Source organism: Nematolebias whitei, chromosome 6 (assembly GCF_014905685.2).
Source record: "Nematolebias whitei isolate Nwh7 chromosome 6, NemWhi1, whole genome shotgun sequence".
In the NCBI taxonomy this organism is placed as follows: domain Eukaryota; kingdom Metazoa; phylum Chordata; class Actinopteri; order Cyprinodontiformes; family Rivulidae; genus Nematolebias; species Nematolebias whitei.
Genome location: NC_056503.1, coordinates 11,627,933 through 11,644,940, shown reverse-complemented (window position 1 = coordinate 11,644,940; position 17,008 = coordinate 11,627,933). Strand labels below are relative to the sequence as shown.

At 39.3% G+C, this 17,008-nt stretch overlaps 1 protein-coding gene across 1 annotated transcript in view; it reads right to left on the bottom strand.

Moving 5' to 3' along the window:
• The window catches only part of inppl1a (inositol polyphosphate phosphatase-like 1a), a gene marked incomplete at its 5' end in the record, with an annotated part of 37,388 nt that overhangs the window by 9,765 nt on the left and 10,615 nt on the right, over positions 1-17,008 (bottom strand). The window contains 17 exon segments of the mRNA XM_037678034.1: positions 7-712; positions 834-920; positions 3,230-3,314; positions 3,498-3,653; positions 3,738-3,914; positions 4,255-4,368; positions 6,689-6,778; positions 6,859-6,940; positions 7,016-7,104; positions 9,603-9,702; positions 9,797-9,935; positions 12,155-12,251; positions 12,424-12,541; positions 12,718-12,914; positions 13,009-13,111; positions 15,850-15,956; positions 16,205-16,355. Of these exon segments, the coding sequence (XP_037533962.1) occupies positions 7-712; positions 834-920; positions 3,230-3,314; positions 3,498-3,653; positions 3,738-3,914; positions 4,255-4,368; positions 6,689-6,778; positions 6,859-6,940; positions 7,016-7,104; positions 9,603-9,702; positions 9,797-9,935; positions 12,155-12,251; positions 12,424-12,541; positions 12,718-12,914; positions 13,009-13,111; positions 15,850-15,956; positions 16,205-16,355 (2,598 nt within the window).

The window sequence follows — 17,008 nt, the reverse complement described above, 5'->3', positions numbered from 1 at the left end:
ACACACCTCCTCTGGCATGTCCTCGGCGATGCTCTCTGGGATGGGGTTCCTGGGAGGGAACGTGCGGCAGGCTTCCAGACCCAAACCCATCGGTTGCCCTCGATGAGGTGGAGGTGCCGAGGGGGCGCGGGGAGGCTGTCCAGGAAACTCGGTGTCACTCAGAGTCTTTGCCATCTGCAGGACAGAGCACGACTGATCGTCCAGCCCCCCTGCTCCAACTCCCCCTCGCCTAAAACCCTCTCCAATGACGACTGGGCCACCGGGCCCGGCTGTGGGGATCCTGACCTCGGTCAGGTCCGGATAAAGTGAGCGAGGCTTGTTGAACGGAGCCTCTGCAACCATTTCCAGGGCTCCTTTAGGGAGAGGAGGCGGGGGGAAGTCGGGAGGGGGTCGATTCAGCGTGCTTCCTGTCCCACCGTGTGCCCCCACCATACCAGCACCTCCGTCCTCCTCCGAGAGGCTTTCCTGTCCTGCTGCAGGTCTGGGTGAATGTGGGGGCCCTGAAGGTGCAGAAGTGGGTTTGGTTCGAGCCCCAGATGAGGGAGGGAGGACTTTAGCTGCTGGGGGGTTCGTAGAGGTGGGAGATGGGAGGAGTTCAGGAGAAAGAGCTGCAGCTGATTGGTTGGGAACGCCCTCCAGGATGTAGTAGGCAGGGTTGTTGTAGCTGTTCTTGCTGATGGATGAGTCAGAATCTGAGGTGTCCTGTTTGGGCCTTTACCGCACAAACACAAACAAAACAAACCATTTAAACATTTTCATTTGATTTTCTAAAATAATGCAGCTGCGGTTTATTAGGAGTGTTTAGGACACGAGGATGTGTCTCATGTTTGCACCTTGCAGCAGTTTCCTCTTTGATGCTTCTTTCTCCCTCCTCGCTGACCTTACCCAGCTCTCCAAGTGGTTTACGCACCACAGACTGCCTGCACCAAAATAAACAAAATAAAACAGTTAGCAGACAAATAAAATAGGGAATTCAAGGTGATGAGTGCACATCCTTCCCTCAAGATGCAAACACTCAACTATAAAGACATGAAAGAGCATTTACATGTCTGCGGGTCACAAAATGGTCACAGTGACAGCTTCAGTCAAAGGTTTTATCAGTTTTTAAATCAGATCTGTGATTCTCCTCCAAGTCATTGCAATCATAAACATTTAAACAGAAGCACGGGGTTTTCCTTTGCTGCGTCTTGAAGATGCTTCACATTTCATCCAAAAGACTTCTTCAGTTTTAGCTGACAATTGATAAACGCTCAGGTCGTTGTTTGATGAGCGTTCAAGAGGAAAAAAGAGCAGGCGGGCTCTTTGAGGAGCCTACAATGACAAACACTCTTTAAAGACAGTAATGCTCATGTTTTGGAAAGAGAAGACAGATGAGAAAGGATTTAAAAAGTTAATTAAATAAATAACCATTAGGAAGGAGCTGGCCTCAGGTTCCACCTAACACCTACAACAGTTTTTATTCTCCTCCCGATGTGGAGAGTTAAATAAATCTTGGTTGACAACAAACTAAATGATCGGGTCGGGTCAGTCACCCAACAACAAATCATAACACACAAGTCAGTCAGAGCCAAGGAAGCTTTTAGGTTGAAAAGTCAACCACCTTCAAAACCCAAGACAGAAAGTTTGGTGTATTTCTACTCACATTAATAAAGCTAAAACAAAAAAGTTTATCCAAGAAAAAAAAAATCAAACATTTACATCTAATTTCCCTACAAGAACTGTAACTATAAGACATTTTAAACAAGTGTTAATAGTTCAAAGTTCATGCTCAATAATCCTGGTTAAAAAATAATCACGCAAAGTTCAGTCAGGTCCTCTGGACGGTTTCTGTTTGTTGAAATGTTTCCTCTTTAATCCAGAAGACTTCATCTGTCAGAGGAGCCACAACAAACTCAGACTTATAAATAGCACATTCACAAGCAGAAGTCTTTTAGATGAGAAACATTTCAACAAAAAGAAACCGTCCACAGGACCTGCCTTAACGTTGCTGGAAGTGTTAATAGTGTTTCTGGTAAGTGAACGTGAGGCTGTGTAACATGAATATGAAGAGAACATCTATCTAAACTTAAGTTACAAAAAGTATTGCTTTATATTAAAGAACCATCCTTTATATACCCCTCCTATCTCACTGATCTGCTGCAGCCATATGTCCCACAGTGCTCTCTGAGGTCAGCAGACCAGATGATCTTATTGGTTCCAGGGCCTTCTCTGTTGCAGGTCCAAAACTATGGAACGAGTTACCACAACATGCCAGGCAGGCTCCCTCTCTCAGTTTTTAAGTCTAGTTTAAGAACCTTTTTACCTAGTTTAACCTAGTTTAAGGTCCTTCTCCTACTCCGCTCCTGTTTCTTGGAATATCTTACAAAAAGATTTGAAGCTCTCGACCTTGACCTCTCTAAGTGGCTTTAAGAATCTGTTGGACTCCTGGCAGGGACCAATGCAGACATGTTCCTGTTTTTAGTTTTCTACATTCGCCTTATGATCTAGCTGTTTTTATGTTGCTTTTCTTTTTTTAGCCATCCTATTTATTAAAAAAAAAACAACAAACAAACTGGAGTATGACTTTTTGTGACTGTGTATTGTTGTCGCTGTTGTCCATTGTTGTCATCATTCTTTGTTGAAATCAGGTCTCTCTTGTAAATGAGTCCTCGAGGCTCAATGGGATTTACCTGTATAAATAAAGGTTGAATGAAAAAAAACTACTTTTATTCCCTGGCTTTAACACAGTATGAGCTGATTTTAACCTGTCTGTATTCTATAATGTTAGCCATTTAGTTATCTTTATCTATCTGGATCTATGTATTTTATCCTTTGCCCTTTCTTGTTGTATTTTCCTGTACAGCACTTTGGTTGGCCTTGTTGTGTTTTAAGTGCTTTATAAATAAAGCGGTACGGTACGGTACGGTACGGTATGGTATACCCCGTTTTGCCTTAGAACAGATAATTGGCCAGAGTAAATGTCAGTGAGTTGTTTTAATGTGTTCTAACAGCTTCAGGTTCTCACCTAAAATCTAACACAACTACAAAAGGTGACAGTTTTGCGAAGGTGTTCTGACTCTCGTCAACGCTGCTCCGGCGTTTTCACCTTTACTTCACCACGCGTCACGTGTTTATTAAACTGTTACGAGATAATCTGTGTTTGTGCTAATGTCTTGGCTCATCGGTGGATGAATCCACAGACGTTTGAAGCACTGTACACTAAGAGCAGAAACGAGTAGCATGTACTGACTTGACATACTCATGGCCCACTCTGGATACCATGGTGGATTTCCCTTTGGGTCCGCCTGTCTCATCATTGTCCACACTGATCCACTCTGAAATGCAACAATAAAAAACAGTTTTTAACATTAAATCTGTGGCAAAACTCCACCTCGACAATCATGGCAGCTAATATAATATTTAAAACCTCGTATTTTGGATTGCACTGCTGGTTTCTGTCGTTTAAAGACTTTATTTGTACTCGTATTAGAGTTGTTAGCCTTCAGTCTGTTGATTACCATACAATCTCTCTCTGGTGCCCATCCTTTCAGCAGGGACTCTAACCCTCATGGACCCCCGGATATTTCCCGTTTCCTCGCCTCGATGGGACAGGTATGTGTGGAACTGCTGTGCTGTGCTGCCGATCATCGACTTAAGAGCCAACACACACTCTCCTAACAGTGAAAATCACACACACAAGGTTGTAAGACAACAAGAAACTCCTTCTCTGTCAGCTTCAAACAGGAGTGTCTCTTTACCGTAGGACTCGTATCCATCCACTGATTTGACAGTGAGCAGCAGATGTTGGTCCTGCAGGTACTCAATCTCTGACAGCAGCGGTTTGAGTGTCGTCAGCTGCTTGTTGGACCAACCCACACGCAGGAAGTTGATGTTGTCGCTGTTCTGGCTGTCGTTCTCGTAGCTTTTCTTAAACTCTTCGTGTGTGAGAGAGATACAGTAATGCAGGGAAGAGTGGATGGGGAGAATATGGTGAAAGGAATGAGGTGGGAACGAGAAAGAGGGGAAGAGAAGGACAACATTTCAATCCCATTTCACTCAAAAGTACATGGTGGACAAGAAGCTGAGCATGCAGCGCAGGTCAAAAATGGATACTGACTGTCTGATATGAGGAAGAAGAACAAAGGAAGGAAGGGAGGAGGCAAAAAAAGATTCAGACTCTGATGTATGACATCTGGACTCGAACTCCAGATGTTTTTCTGTGTGAACTTGTGCATGGCTGAATCACAGAAAAGGTGCAAGGCATGTTTGTCTCACCTTCCAGACAGGTAGAGTAGAACTCAATGAAGAACTTGGTCCTGCTCGCTGTCTTCACAATGGCCTCGATGCTCTCAAACTCAATGTACGCCTGCTCTGAGGACTTTGGCAAACCTACAGGGGAAGAAATGGAGGATGGAGGAAGAGAAGTGGAAAAAAAAATTACTAAGAGTCGGTGGGTTTAAAATTAATTACAGCAGAGAAAATTAGTAAGAATCCAAGAGACATTTTGCTCAAATGAGTGATCAGCAACATGTTTTTATTGCCCACTGCCATGAGAGGCTGGTGGTAATCAAACAGTCTGTGGGTCTGTCTCTGCTCATGGATCGTAATGAAACTCAAAGTAATCACTGGATAAACACGTACAACTGATGACTGGGATGGAAGCAGAAAAAACGTTTTGACTGAATGTTTTTCTACACCTGCAGGTTACACAAGCATCATCACATTATCAAACACCCCCCCACCCCCCGACACCCCAAATCCCACACATTCAAGAGCTTTTTCCTACTTACAGGCCACATACCAAAGGGTTTCATGTCAAGAGTATACTGTGTACATGACCATAGTCAAAGTACACAGTATACTGTGTACATGACCATAGTCAAAGAACACCGTATACTGTGTACATGACCATAGCCAAAGTACACCATATACTGTGTACATGACCATAGTCAAAGTACAGTGTACTGTGTACATGACCATAGTCAAAGTACACAGTATACTGTGTACATGACCATAGTCAAAGTACACCGTATACTGTGTACATGACCATAGTCAACGTACACAGTATACTGTGTACATGACCTTAGTCAAAGTACACAGTATACTGTGTACATGACCATAGTAAAAATACACAGTGTAATGTGTACATGACCATAGTCAAAGTACACAGTATACTGTGTACATGACCATAGTCAAAGTACACCGTATACTGTGTACATGACCATAGTCAAAGTACACCGTATACTGTGTACATGACCATAGTTAAAGTACACCGTATACTGTGTACTTAGTCAAAGTACACAGTTTACTGTGTACATGACCTTAGTCAAATTACACAGTATACTGTGTACATGACCTTAGTAAAAGTACACAGTATACTGGATACATGACCATAGTAAAAGTACACAGTATACTGTGTACTTAGTCAAATTACACAGTATACTGTGTACATGACCTTAGTCAAATTACACAGTATACTGTGTACATGACCATAGTCAAAGTACACAGTATACTGTGTACATGACCTTAGTAAAAGTACACAGTTTACTGGATACATGACCATAGTAAAAGTACACAGTATACTGTGTACTTAGTCAAATTACACAGTATACTGTGTACATGACCCTAGTCAAAGTACACAGTATACTGTGTACATGACCTTAGTAAAAGTGCACAGTATACTGTGTACATTACCATAGTAAAAGTACAACGTATACTGTGTATATGACCTTAGTCAAAGTACACAGTAAAAGTACACCTGGACCAACATCATCTGAAGGAAGAGGAGTTTTAACAATTCTTCTGTAGTTTATGTTTCGAGGGGTTGTCAGATATATTTAAATAAACATAGGAAGTCCTTTGCAGAGTATAATTTTACTTAAAATTACATTTTTTTAATTTTATTTGCCAGACAGAAAGATCCCTCCTATAAAATGATTATTTCATTCAAAGGGATTATATTTACAGGATTTCAGCTCATTTGGTCATTTATTATTTATTTTTCTGATAATTTATTAAATTACATTTATCACAGTACAGTTACCTCTCAGTATGATAAATCTTATATAATAAATATAAATGGAAATATAAACAAGTTTAGATCATCCAGACAAACACCTTGTTGCTACGACACTGTAAAATTAATTGAGCAGACATTTATGATAAACTACAAAACACCTGAAACTGACTCTCACAGAGACGAACATCTTTGTTATAACCTGGAACATATAAATATTTGTCTTTATCATTATTATGGTTTAATTATGGTTTAATTACAAGAAGTAAAGCAGCAGATGCAGCCTCACTCACTGTGAGACACTTGAACTTTAATCCCTGTGACATTTTGGAGTCAATATGAATCAAGATGGCTGCCACAGCTAGTCAGTTTAGCTACAACCTTGTAAAGTTTACAGATATCTAACTAAAGTTCAGTGTGGTAGTAGCTGAGAGTCATCTTTAACACATGCAGATCTTGCAAAATGTCTGTTTAAAACTTTGACATCCAATGTGACGAGTCATATGCACTCCTTTAAGGAATGCTGGTTTAGTTGTGTAAAAAAGTGAACACTCAACAATTCACAGATATAATCCATGCGCTTATATCCAACCTGTTGATCGAAGGAGTGGGCGCAGGAAGAAAGGAGATAAAGTCAAACCAGATGGAAGAAATGAAACAGAAGTAAAAAGAAACCAGAAAATGAACTTGTACCTTTTTTAGAGACAAACTGAGACGTCACTCCAACCTCAAACGTAGCAAATACAGGTGAATGGTCGCTGGTCACAATGTCATCAGTACAGCCTTGATAAATAAATAACCAATCACTGCGTTATTAGCCATATTTGTACTTAAAAACTAGCCAAAAACAACTTCTGTCTCACCGTAGGAGTTGCACACAGTGTGAGTTTCTGGGTACGACTTCCACAGGATCCGGTCACACCAAGATGGAACATTAGTCCTCATCTGAGGAACAGAACATACAAGACCCGTCAGGATTATCAGGTGGATCAGTATTCATCAGGAAAGTCTTAACCTCACCCCTGTGGCTTTCTGCTTCTGCCACACGTATGTGTCCCTGGAACCTCGCTCGTAACGGTACGTTGGAGGAAACGAGATCTCTTCCTCCGCTGCAACAAAACAACCATTTTTACCAGCACTCTTGTGAACAGGCAAAAAGTAGAATTTTAAATCTTATTCACAAGTTTCCAGTTATCTTGCTTGTTTTTTCCTCCACACTTTGGAGCAAAAATATCCAGAATTTAATCAAAAATATTAATGACATCTAATGGTGAATATGAATGTTACATTTTGACCATGTAGGAAGTGTTACTAATTGTTCCCTAAAAGAGCAAAGTCCATGCTCAATAATCCAGGTAAAAATCCAACAATGTTCAGTCAGGTCATCTGGACGGTTTCTTTTTTTTGCTGAGACGTTTCATCCTTCATCCAAAAGACTTCTTCAATCTGAGGAACAACCAAACAATCTGATTCCCACAAACAGCATACTCCAAAGGAGTGATACTATGCTGCAACTATGGAGTATGCTGTTTGAAACAGTAACTGAAATGCACCCTGTCAAAATAAGAGAGCTCCTGGATCCTGTTATAGCAGGATCCGGCTCAAATTAAGCCCTGGTTGAGACATAAAAGAGTAAGCTAGCATTGGTGCTCAAGAGTGTGCTGCAGTGATGACGGGCTGTCTCTGTGACCAACTGTCTGCAGGATTTAAAACAAAAGATATCAGAAACCTTTTGTGAATCCTTATCCAGACCTGCAAAATGCTGAAAACAAACTTCTTCTCAGGACCGTGTAAATGTTAGTACATTTTAATAAGCACATCACAAAGTTAGAGTCGAACAAACTGACAACTACTAAGGCTTCGTAATTTATTATTATTTTTATAACCTTTATTTAAACAGAGAAGTCACATTGTGAGACCTGTTTGGACAGACAATAAAAAGTGGTGAAAAATGACACACAGGGTTTGGAGACAAAAAAAATTCCTAACATGCTCTTAACCTCTGGTTAAAGGTTAACAGTGTGACAATGAAAAAAAATCTCGTACACTAGCACATAATGACGCCGACAGTCTGCGGAGGGTGGGGGACGCAAGGGCGGTGAGCAGCCAGAGACAACACACAGAGGCACTGCAGAGTTCAGATAAAATCCCTCGGTTCAAATAGTTCCCTCTCAAAAGCATTTAAGTCTGGGTACTCGAGGCACGAACCAAGCTGTCATAAGGCAAGCAGCCTGATAAGAGTCCAAATTTGCTGCCAATGACTTTCTTGATTGTAGATAAACCAGGAACCAGCCGAATCCAAAAAGCAGGAACCAGTTATCATAAATCCAATTATATATGTCCTTAAAATCCATCAATGGCAGCAGAGATAGACACATCACGTCTTCAAGTCGATGAGATATCCAGCTGTGTGCATGCCAACAGGGCAAATCAGCTCGCCTAAAGCCTGTCTTCTCTTCAGAGAAATGTTATTAATTGTGCTGAGAATTATGATTCTGAAGATTTGTAGAGAGAGAGAGGCTCTAAAGCAGTTTCACAGACAGTACAGAACAAAGAGCAAAGAGGAGAGGGAGAGGAGGAGAAGACGTCCGCCCTTGACAAGAGAAAGTGTTGAAGTAATAATTCTCTTCTCGGTGTGAAGACAAGTTAAAGTAGGATTTTCTGCATGTGTGAAGATTTTTCATCTTATTTGGTGACTTCTATTTGTGGGGGTGCACATTCTTTGTGATACACAGCAGTCCATGAAAGCCACTGCCCCAGTAATAAAGCTTTAACGAAGCAAATATTATGTGATGAGGAACAGATGAGGAGTCAGATTGAAAAGGCAAATAAAGGTGTTTTGTTCGTTTTATTACCGTATTTTTTGGACTATAAGGTGCGCTTAAAATCCTTTCATTTTCTCAAAAATCGACAGTGAGCCTTATGTGTTAATTCTGGTTGTGCTTACTGATCTTGAACAGATTTTATGTGGTACAACTGAACAACGTTGAGAGCTATTGTGAAAGAGTTGAATAAAATTTGACTTATCCGACTGTTTTGTTCTGCTTAACGCACCTTATGCATGAAAACAGACCCGTTCACTGATATTGTGCCTTACAGTCAGAAAAATACAGTAATCAGTAGCTGACGCAAACTGTGATATAAATGAGAAATTCTGCGTTCCTTTAAAAATACGCTTGTAAAATAATCAAAACTATTCAAAACAGAAAATAGCAAGCGTCCAAGTTTCAGCTATTTTAGATCACAATTTATATTTAAATTTTAAATACACTGCACAGCTCACAGCCGTTTCCTCCGATTCCTTTCTTTTAGTAAACTAAAGACAGCAGTAGTTTTGGTGAACCAAGTGAGAAGCAGCAGAGCTGAGGTGATGATTTTGGCAACTGTGAGTCATAACGTAAGCTGCAGTTGTGAGACCACAGAAACATTTTTAGAAACAGGAACTTTCTGTTTGTAATAAGATTTTACAGTTTTAGAATATTATTTCCCTACATTTAAACAAATCCTGACCAAACAGTTTAACTGTAGGGAAATTTAAAAAATAGTGACTTATACCTTCTTGTGTACAAACTATAAAAGGAGCCAGTGTTGACCCAGGCGTACTAACCAAAACGTAGAAAGACTTTATTCTTCTCCCTCTCCAGGTTGAGCTGGTCCACTTTTAGCAGCGGCTCAAATTCCTTCCTGTTAATGTAATTTAAAATTTCCTGCAGAGTCAGAAACAAAGAAGCCAGGATCAGAAACTGAGGTTTTATCCAGATTAAGAGCAGGTCATCATTTTGTCTTCTTGCTCCGTCTCACCTGAATGTCCATGTCCAGCCTGTAGTTGAGGTCTCCTAACCAGAACAGATGTGTGAAACGCAGTGAAATGTCAAAGGAGTTCAGCTGTTTGTCTCCTAGTGATAGCAGCCGTAAAATATCAAGGTAGTTCTGGTTCCTCCTGGATGAGGCACAAACAAACGAGAAATATAATCAAATGTTTTTTTTATTTTTTATTCAGTTTAACAGAAAAACAAAGCAGCCCAGTAACCTCATATAAAGCAACAGAATGATACAAATTAGTGTCTCTTTTGTATCTCTAAAGGTCTAAAAAAGCTGTCAATTACGTTTTTTTGTAAAGACTTTTTTCACATCCTTTTTTCCATCAAAGCAGTTAAACTATTCCACTCCAGTCCATTAGGTGACAGTAAAGCTAAAGACAACAGCAAGAATGGAAAAGAGTCATGGCGGCAGCTGTGAGCCACAGTTTAGAGCTCTGGAAATGAGACCATTAATTCAATGATACAAAAAAAGCAAAAAATGGACCCACAGAAGTCATTTCCAAATGTCTGACATGTTAGATCTAAAAGATGTAAACACATTTTTACAAACTAGAATTATTCAAAGAGATTAGCTAAAATAATTTGATCCAACAAAAAAAATTATACCCATAAAAGTTTATTTTGTTTTCAGAACCACTGCAGTTCTTACAGCAGTGGTTCCCAAAGTTTGAGGTCTGGATGCCACTGTGGGTCATGAGCGTTTGTAAACTAAATTATGCCAGAACACAAATAATGGAAGGGGCGCGGGGGGGGGGCCCTCCCCCAGAAAATTTTGAATAAAATAGATGTCTTTTCCTGCATTCTGGTGAATTTTAAAAGGTGGTAAAACATGTACGTTTACCTACACGTCTCTCTCCTCGTGTGAACAGAGCGCACTCCACTGCATCCAACCCCCCCCCGGTGTCAAGTACTATCTCATTACTACTGCCATTATGAGCTTCAATTCTCGGTTTAGTTGAACAATGAGAAGATTTTCTTTTTTCTTTAATAAATAATCAAAATTTTATTAATGACCCATTTAAACTTTAAAACAGATTTGTAAATTAGTTGTGCTGTTTAATTATATTTTTGCGTTTTTAATTAAATTTCCCAGGACTGTAGTTTTAGGGGCAGAGAGTTTTTTTAAGGGTAGAAGCAGAAATGGCTCTGATGATATTAGGAACCTTGTAAGTGGCTGTTATGTTTAAAATGAGTGTTTATGTAATTATTTTCAGATTATGTGTCTAAAAAAGGTAAAGGTACTAATATAGGTTTTTCGTTCAAGGCAGTCATATTTGGTCATAACTTTATTATTAGTAAGCCTGACAGCTACCAGATTCAAGCAAACAGTTACCATAACCTACCCTGTCAAAATAAAAGATTTCCCAGATCCTGTTCCGGCGGGATCTAACTCAAATTAAGCCCAGGTCATGTGACACCAAGTGGGGTCCTGAGATAATCAGTTGTCAAGCAGCATTTAAAAAAATGGATTTTGGCATATTTTCACCATAATGGTGGCAAAAAATAAAAACGGTGGCCATAAATTAATAAAATAGGGTATTGAAGTTGTTAAGACTGTTTGTGCCTTAGTTTAATAGGGTTATTAGAAAAGTTGGTACCACTTTAAAATAAGGCTCTCCTTATAAATGGCTACTAAATAGTTTATAGATACAGATATAGATTATTAATTGCTCTACAAACACTTTAAAGATCATTAATAACTGTTTATTATGCATTAATTAAGGGCAATAAAGACAAAACTGACCAGTTTCTTGCCAAGTAGTGAGTCAAATCTGCCACCAACACATTTCATCTAGAGCTGTTATATTAAATATTTCAGTCCAAGTTACTACCTTGTAAGCACAATAAGCATTTGTAAACCTATTTCTTTAGCATATAATATTGTACTTTATCAATGCATTAAGTATCTACAACTAATATTATATCCTAAAAAAAATGGGCTTACAAATTCTTATTGCACTTACAAGATAGTATTTTAGTCAGAAATGTTTAATATAACAACTCTAAATTAAATATATATGTGAACAGATCTGGCTCACTATTTGGCAAGAAACTGGTCAGTTTTGTCTCTGTCACCCTTAATTAATGTATAATAAGCAGTTATTAATGATTTATAAAGTGTTTAAAGAGGAATTAATAATGTATATATAAGCTATTTATTAGCCATTTATAAGGGGAGCCTTATTGTAAAGTGTACTGAAAAGATTGTATGTTTAAACCAACAACTGATGGAGTCACAAGATTTGATGATGTCATTTTGTGGATCAGAAATAAAAACTTGGGAACCAGTACAGAGCACAGACTTGTAGACGGGTGTGTGAGGGAATGCAGGTGATACCTGGCAATCTTCTCATTCCCTGATGTTAAGTGACAGTTCACAAAGCCAAACGATGTGCCATTGAACATGAACGACACGCCCACTGCTCCCTTGTTGCCTGGACAACAGAATAAACATCCACACTAAACAAAGAGCTGTATATGTCTAAGGAAAGATGCTTTCTTGTAAAATAAATTGACCATGTGATCAGACTTGTTGTTCCGACAACAGTTTCAATTGTTCCGTTATTCCCTTTAGAATAATTACGGACAACAATGAGTTATTGTTACCCAACGTGTTCGCAATCCCCGTCTTGACACTGGACATCCCCACGTGGCTGATCCTGTTCTCATGCTCTGGTTTTACCAACACAGCAAGTTTAATGTTCCATAGAGTCTGCACCGCAATCTGACAAAACAAAACAAGAACTTCTAGTCATAATTTCTGCATTCAGAGCACATAAAAATAACTGTTTTAAACTCATCACCTCCATTTTTTCCTTTATACCTTCCTGTGGTTTAAACAGATTTGGAAGATAAAAACAAGCTTGTGTAACAATGGTTTATTTCCAGTTGTCTCCTCACCGGCTTATAATCCAGTTCTGTCTGTTCTTTTAGTGTGGCACGTAGCGACTCCACCCATTCTCGATCACACACGGAGTTTTCCTGGGTTCCAAACACGTAAAGGTCATGAGGGATTGTGACGGTCATCTCATCCAGAGTTTTCCCCAGGCCGCGACACAAAACCCACGATGCCACAGACTTTGGTGATGGAACCGAGCCTGAAGACAAGTAAAGATTCAAAGCCGCCTGTTCTAATCACATACTTAGCACACTTAATGAATTAATGTTGCAGAACGTAGCTGGGTGTCTGACCCATATTCCATGTGCCTATGAAGAGGGAAATCATGTCGGGCTCGTCTTGGTTGGAATGTTTGTTCTTCATCAGCTGCAGCAGCTGACAAAATGCCTCCCGCTTCTGAAACAAACACACAAACCAGTGAGCAGGAAGCCATCAACGAGGTATGTCTGACTCAGCCTCGTTTGCATGTTGACTTGAAAATTACTGGAAATTTTAAAACACTGACGTCTAAAATCGTTTCTCATTTGAGACATATTTCACATAGTTTGCTCTTTTGAAGTTTTTCTTTTGACTTTAGCTGCTTTTTTCTCCACTGATTATCAGTTCAGCTCAAGTTTTTCCAAATGAATGAATGTTTTTGTGTTTGCTCCTTAAGCCACGTAACGTTGACCTATGAACTATTTAGGAATAAAAAGGCTCCTAAACTCAAGGGATGAACCAGTGTTGTTCACTGGCATACAGTAGACGATCAGCTGAAGAATGATGGTCTTTCAGGACCTGTATCAGGTCTTTGCTAAATCTTCTGGGCCCTAAACTCTGGAACAATCTGCCCATCAACATTCGACAGGCCACTTCAGTCTCTTCTTTTAAATCTCTCCTGAAAACTCACCTGTACTCATTTAGTATTTCTTTGTTTCTGACTGTGTTTATGCCTTTTGCTTTTATTCCTTGACATTTAACACATGGTGATATGATTTAGTGTTTCATTGTTTTCCAATTATGTTTTGTGTTGTTATGCTTTTATTCCTGATGCTGTAATTATATCTCGTTAATTAATTTTTTTCTGTTCAGTGCCCTGAGACGACTTCTGTCGTGACTTGGCGCTATGTAAATAAACTGAATTGAATTTTTATTTGATGCTGTGATCCTTTTGTTAAGCACTTGGTAACAGTTCCTGTTTTAAATGAGCTATATAAATAGATTTGACTCGACTCGACTTTATGGAGAGCCATTTAATTCAAAATTAAATAAATAAATAAATAGTGTTATTAAAAAAAAATACATATTCCAAAAAATAAATAAATATTTAAAAATTATTTTAATGAATATTCCATTAAATAAATAAATGTTCCCATGAAATAAAACATTTAAATAGAAATGTTTAGGTTTTTCCCTTGAGATTTATTTTTATTTATTTCAAGATTTATTTTTAATTTCAACATATATTCATTTATTTACTTAATAATGGAGTTTCATTTTGTGACACTTGTATTTTGTAAAGCTACTTTACATATTTCAGGGGCTTTTATTTTTAAACCCTGTTTTTCCATTTTAAGCACTTTTCATTTCATGTTCTTATATTCAAATGAGGAGGCGGGGTTTTCTCTGTGGGGCGGGTCTGGTCAGGATTAGACTGGCACTCCAATCGTTTTTGACCAATCACAGCAAAGTATTCCGCCCCCCCTGAGCTTGCAGCACATTCAGTTCTCTTCTTTGATCCGGGGTTGGAACACAGGGATTTATTTTAGCCTGACAGAGTCCGTGAAAAAAACATCCATCCATTCATCCATTATCTTTTACCTGCTTCTTCCTATTTGGGTCGCAGGGGTCACTATATTAAAATTTTAATTTATATTACATTTACATCCCGCTTTGTAATCCTGGGCGTGATTTATTTGCGATGTGGACACGGAGTGGAGCGGGTCTCCTTTCTGCTGTGAGACTGACAGCTGTCAGGGCTTGGGGAAGTGGGAGGGGCTTATGGCATGCTTTCAAATGTAGTCTTCAAAGTCTCCAGTAACACAGAAAAAAGTCTCTAGATTTGTCGCTAGTCGCTTTAAAAAAAAAAAAAGAGTCACTTGAGGGTTCTGAAAACTCGCTAAATAAAGCGAGAAAGTCGCCAAGTTGGCAACACTGCAGCCATGTCCGCTATTGCGCTCCAGCCCGTGTGGAAACGTTGTGCTGCACATTGGTTCCTCTTCAAAAAAAAAAAGGGCCTGCATGTGTGTGTGTGTGTTTTAGCGTGAGAAATACAAAGTGTGCTGTGCACGTCATGAAATGCAGGTGTCTCACTGTCAATGCATGAGACTTGAGAGGCCATTGTGTATGTTATTTTTGATTTAGTTACCGATTTGCCCAGCCTATAAAACTCATGGATGGGCTGCATTGAGACCGGTCAGGTCCGATCACATTGTTTTTCATTCAACCTTTAATGTAAACAGGTTAATCCCACTGAGCCTCAGGGACTCATTTACAAGAGAGACCTGATTGTTAGTTATGATGATTTGACTAGACCTGCCCCACAGAGAAAACCCCGCCCCCTCATTTGACTATAAGAACATGAAACGAAAAGCGCTTAAAATGGAAAAACAGGGTTTAAAAATAAAAGCCCCTGAAATATGTACCACAAAATGAAACTCCATAATTAAATAAATAAATGAATAAATCTTGAAATCAATAAAAAACAAATCTTGGGAAAAAACTAAACAGTTCTATTTAATTTATTTCATAGGAACATTTATTAATTTAAAGGAATATTTATTAATAATTTTTAAATAACAATATTTATTTAATGTTGAATGCAATGGCTCTCCATATGACTCGACCTTCTTTCGTCTTAAAGACATGACTGTCAGATGGTGTTCACCAGCTGTTGTCTTTAGGCCTCACTTGTCTTTCTCTTGCCCACGTTCCATCACAAAGCCTGGAAAACTATCAGTCAAGACCATTTGTAAAAAATACAAGAACATCCGGCTGTCTGAAAACAAATCATAACAGACTATATAATATAACGGGGTGTTTGAAAACTTTTGCACCTTAGGGTTTAAATACAGTTTAAATAATTTAACAGCTCTACCATACAACAGTTGAATAAAAGGGTTTGAGAGAATTTGTGTGATTAAATGTGTACGAGCCTTGGCACTGGCAAAGATGAAGTCTTTCCTTTGGCTCTTGTCCTTCTCCTTCTCGAACACGATGCCCAGTTTATTCTGAACCCGCTGAGACTTGATCAGCTGACGAACTGGAAGAGATGGATAGACAAGAGTCAGAGGGTCAGAGATGAGTGTGAAGGAAATAAAACAGCTTGAGGGACTGACTGAGGAGGTTTCATAAATACGTGTAAAGACTTGGAACACAAGAACTGGACTGAGACTTGATACCAGAGGTGTCTGCGTCTTTGAATGACTTGGAATGTTTGTGAGGACAAAACACCCTGACTGGAACACTTGTAGTGTTTGTGTGTCAATAGTGCGAGTGTGTAATTCTTACTTTTGTCATGAGTAAAAGTGGTCCAGTCCTCCTGGTTGTCCTTCACCTTCTTCATCACCACCAGCCTCCCTCCCTCCACGTCCACAGATAAAGTGTACTTCTGACTCTTTCCGATCTTTGTCAGCTCTGCCAGGTAAACATCAAGCTTCACCTGGGATAAACCACACAAGGAGGATTTCAACACACACACACTGAGAAAACACTGGTGTGAAACTGTTCAAAGTACGTGTAAATATTTGTCAGCATCATTTTCACAGCCTCCTCTAGTGTTGGCACAGTCGGGCATACGGTCTACATTTGTGTCAGCCAGTGACAGAGCTGACTCTGACTCGTCGTCCTACAGTGTTTGTGTTACTTTTAGATGCACTAAGCTTAAAAACTTCTATTAGATTTAGGGGAGCGGCACAAATCCAAAAGTCCACTGCATGACTGGCTTGAGGCTCTCGTTTTGTTTTGTTTTACCGGGGCTTCCATCTTCTTTGTTCTCAGAGTTTTCTAACGATCAATTTAATCACACTAATTTTAAAGCACTGCAACTATCTAAAGATATACAGTAAAACTACTAACAAACCAAAGTTACTCAAACTTGGCTTAGATTTTGTGCTGAGCGTTTCAGCTCATGCATGATCACGGTTATGTCCAAACTGACGAATACCTCTTTGTGACTGGATTTTATTAGTTTTGCTCCTACATGCTGAAAAAGGCTGAGTAGCACAAAAACACTCAGCTCTCTGCCGTTTATTACAACTGTTGTTAGTGCACAAAAACTTTGGACTGCAGCCGCCTCTAGTGCGACTTCACATT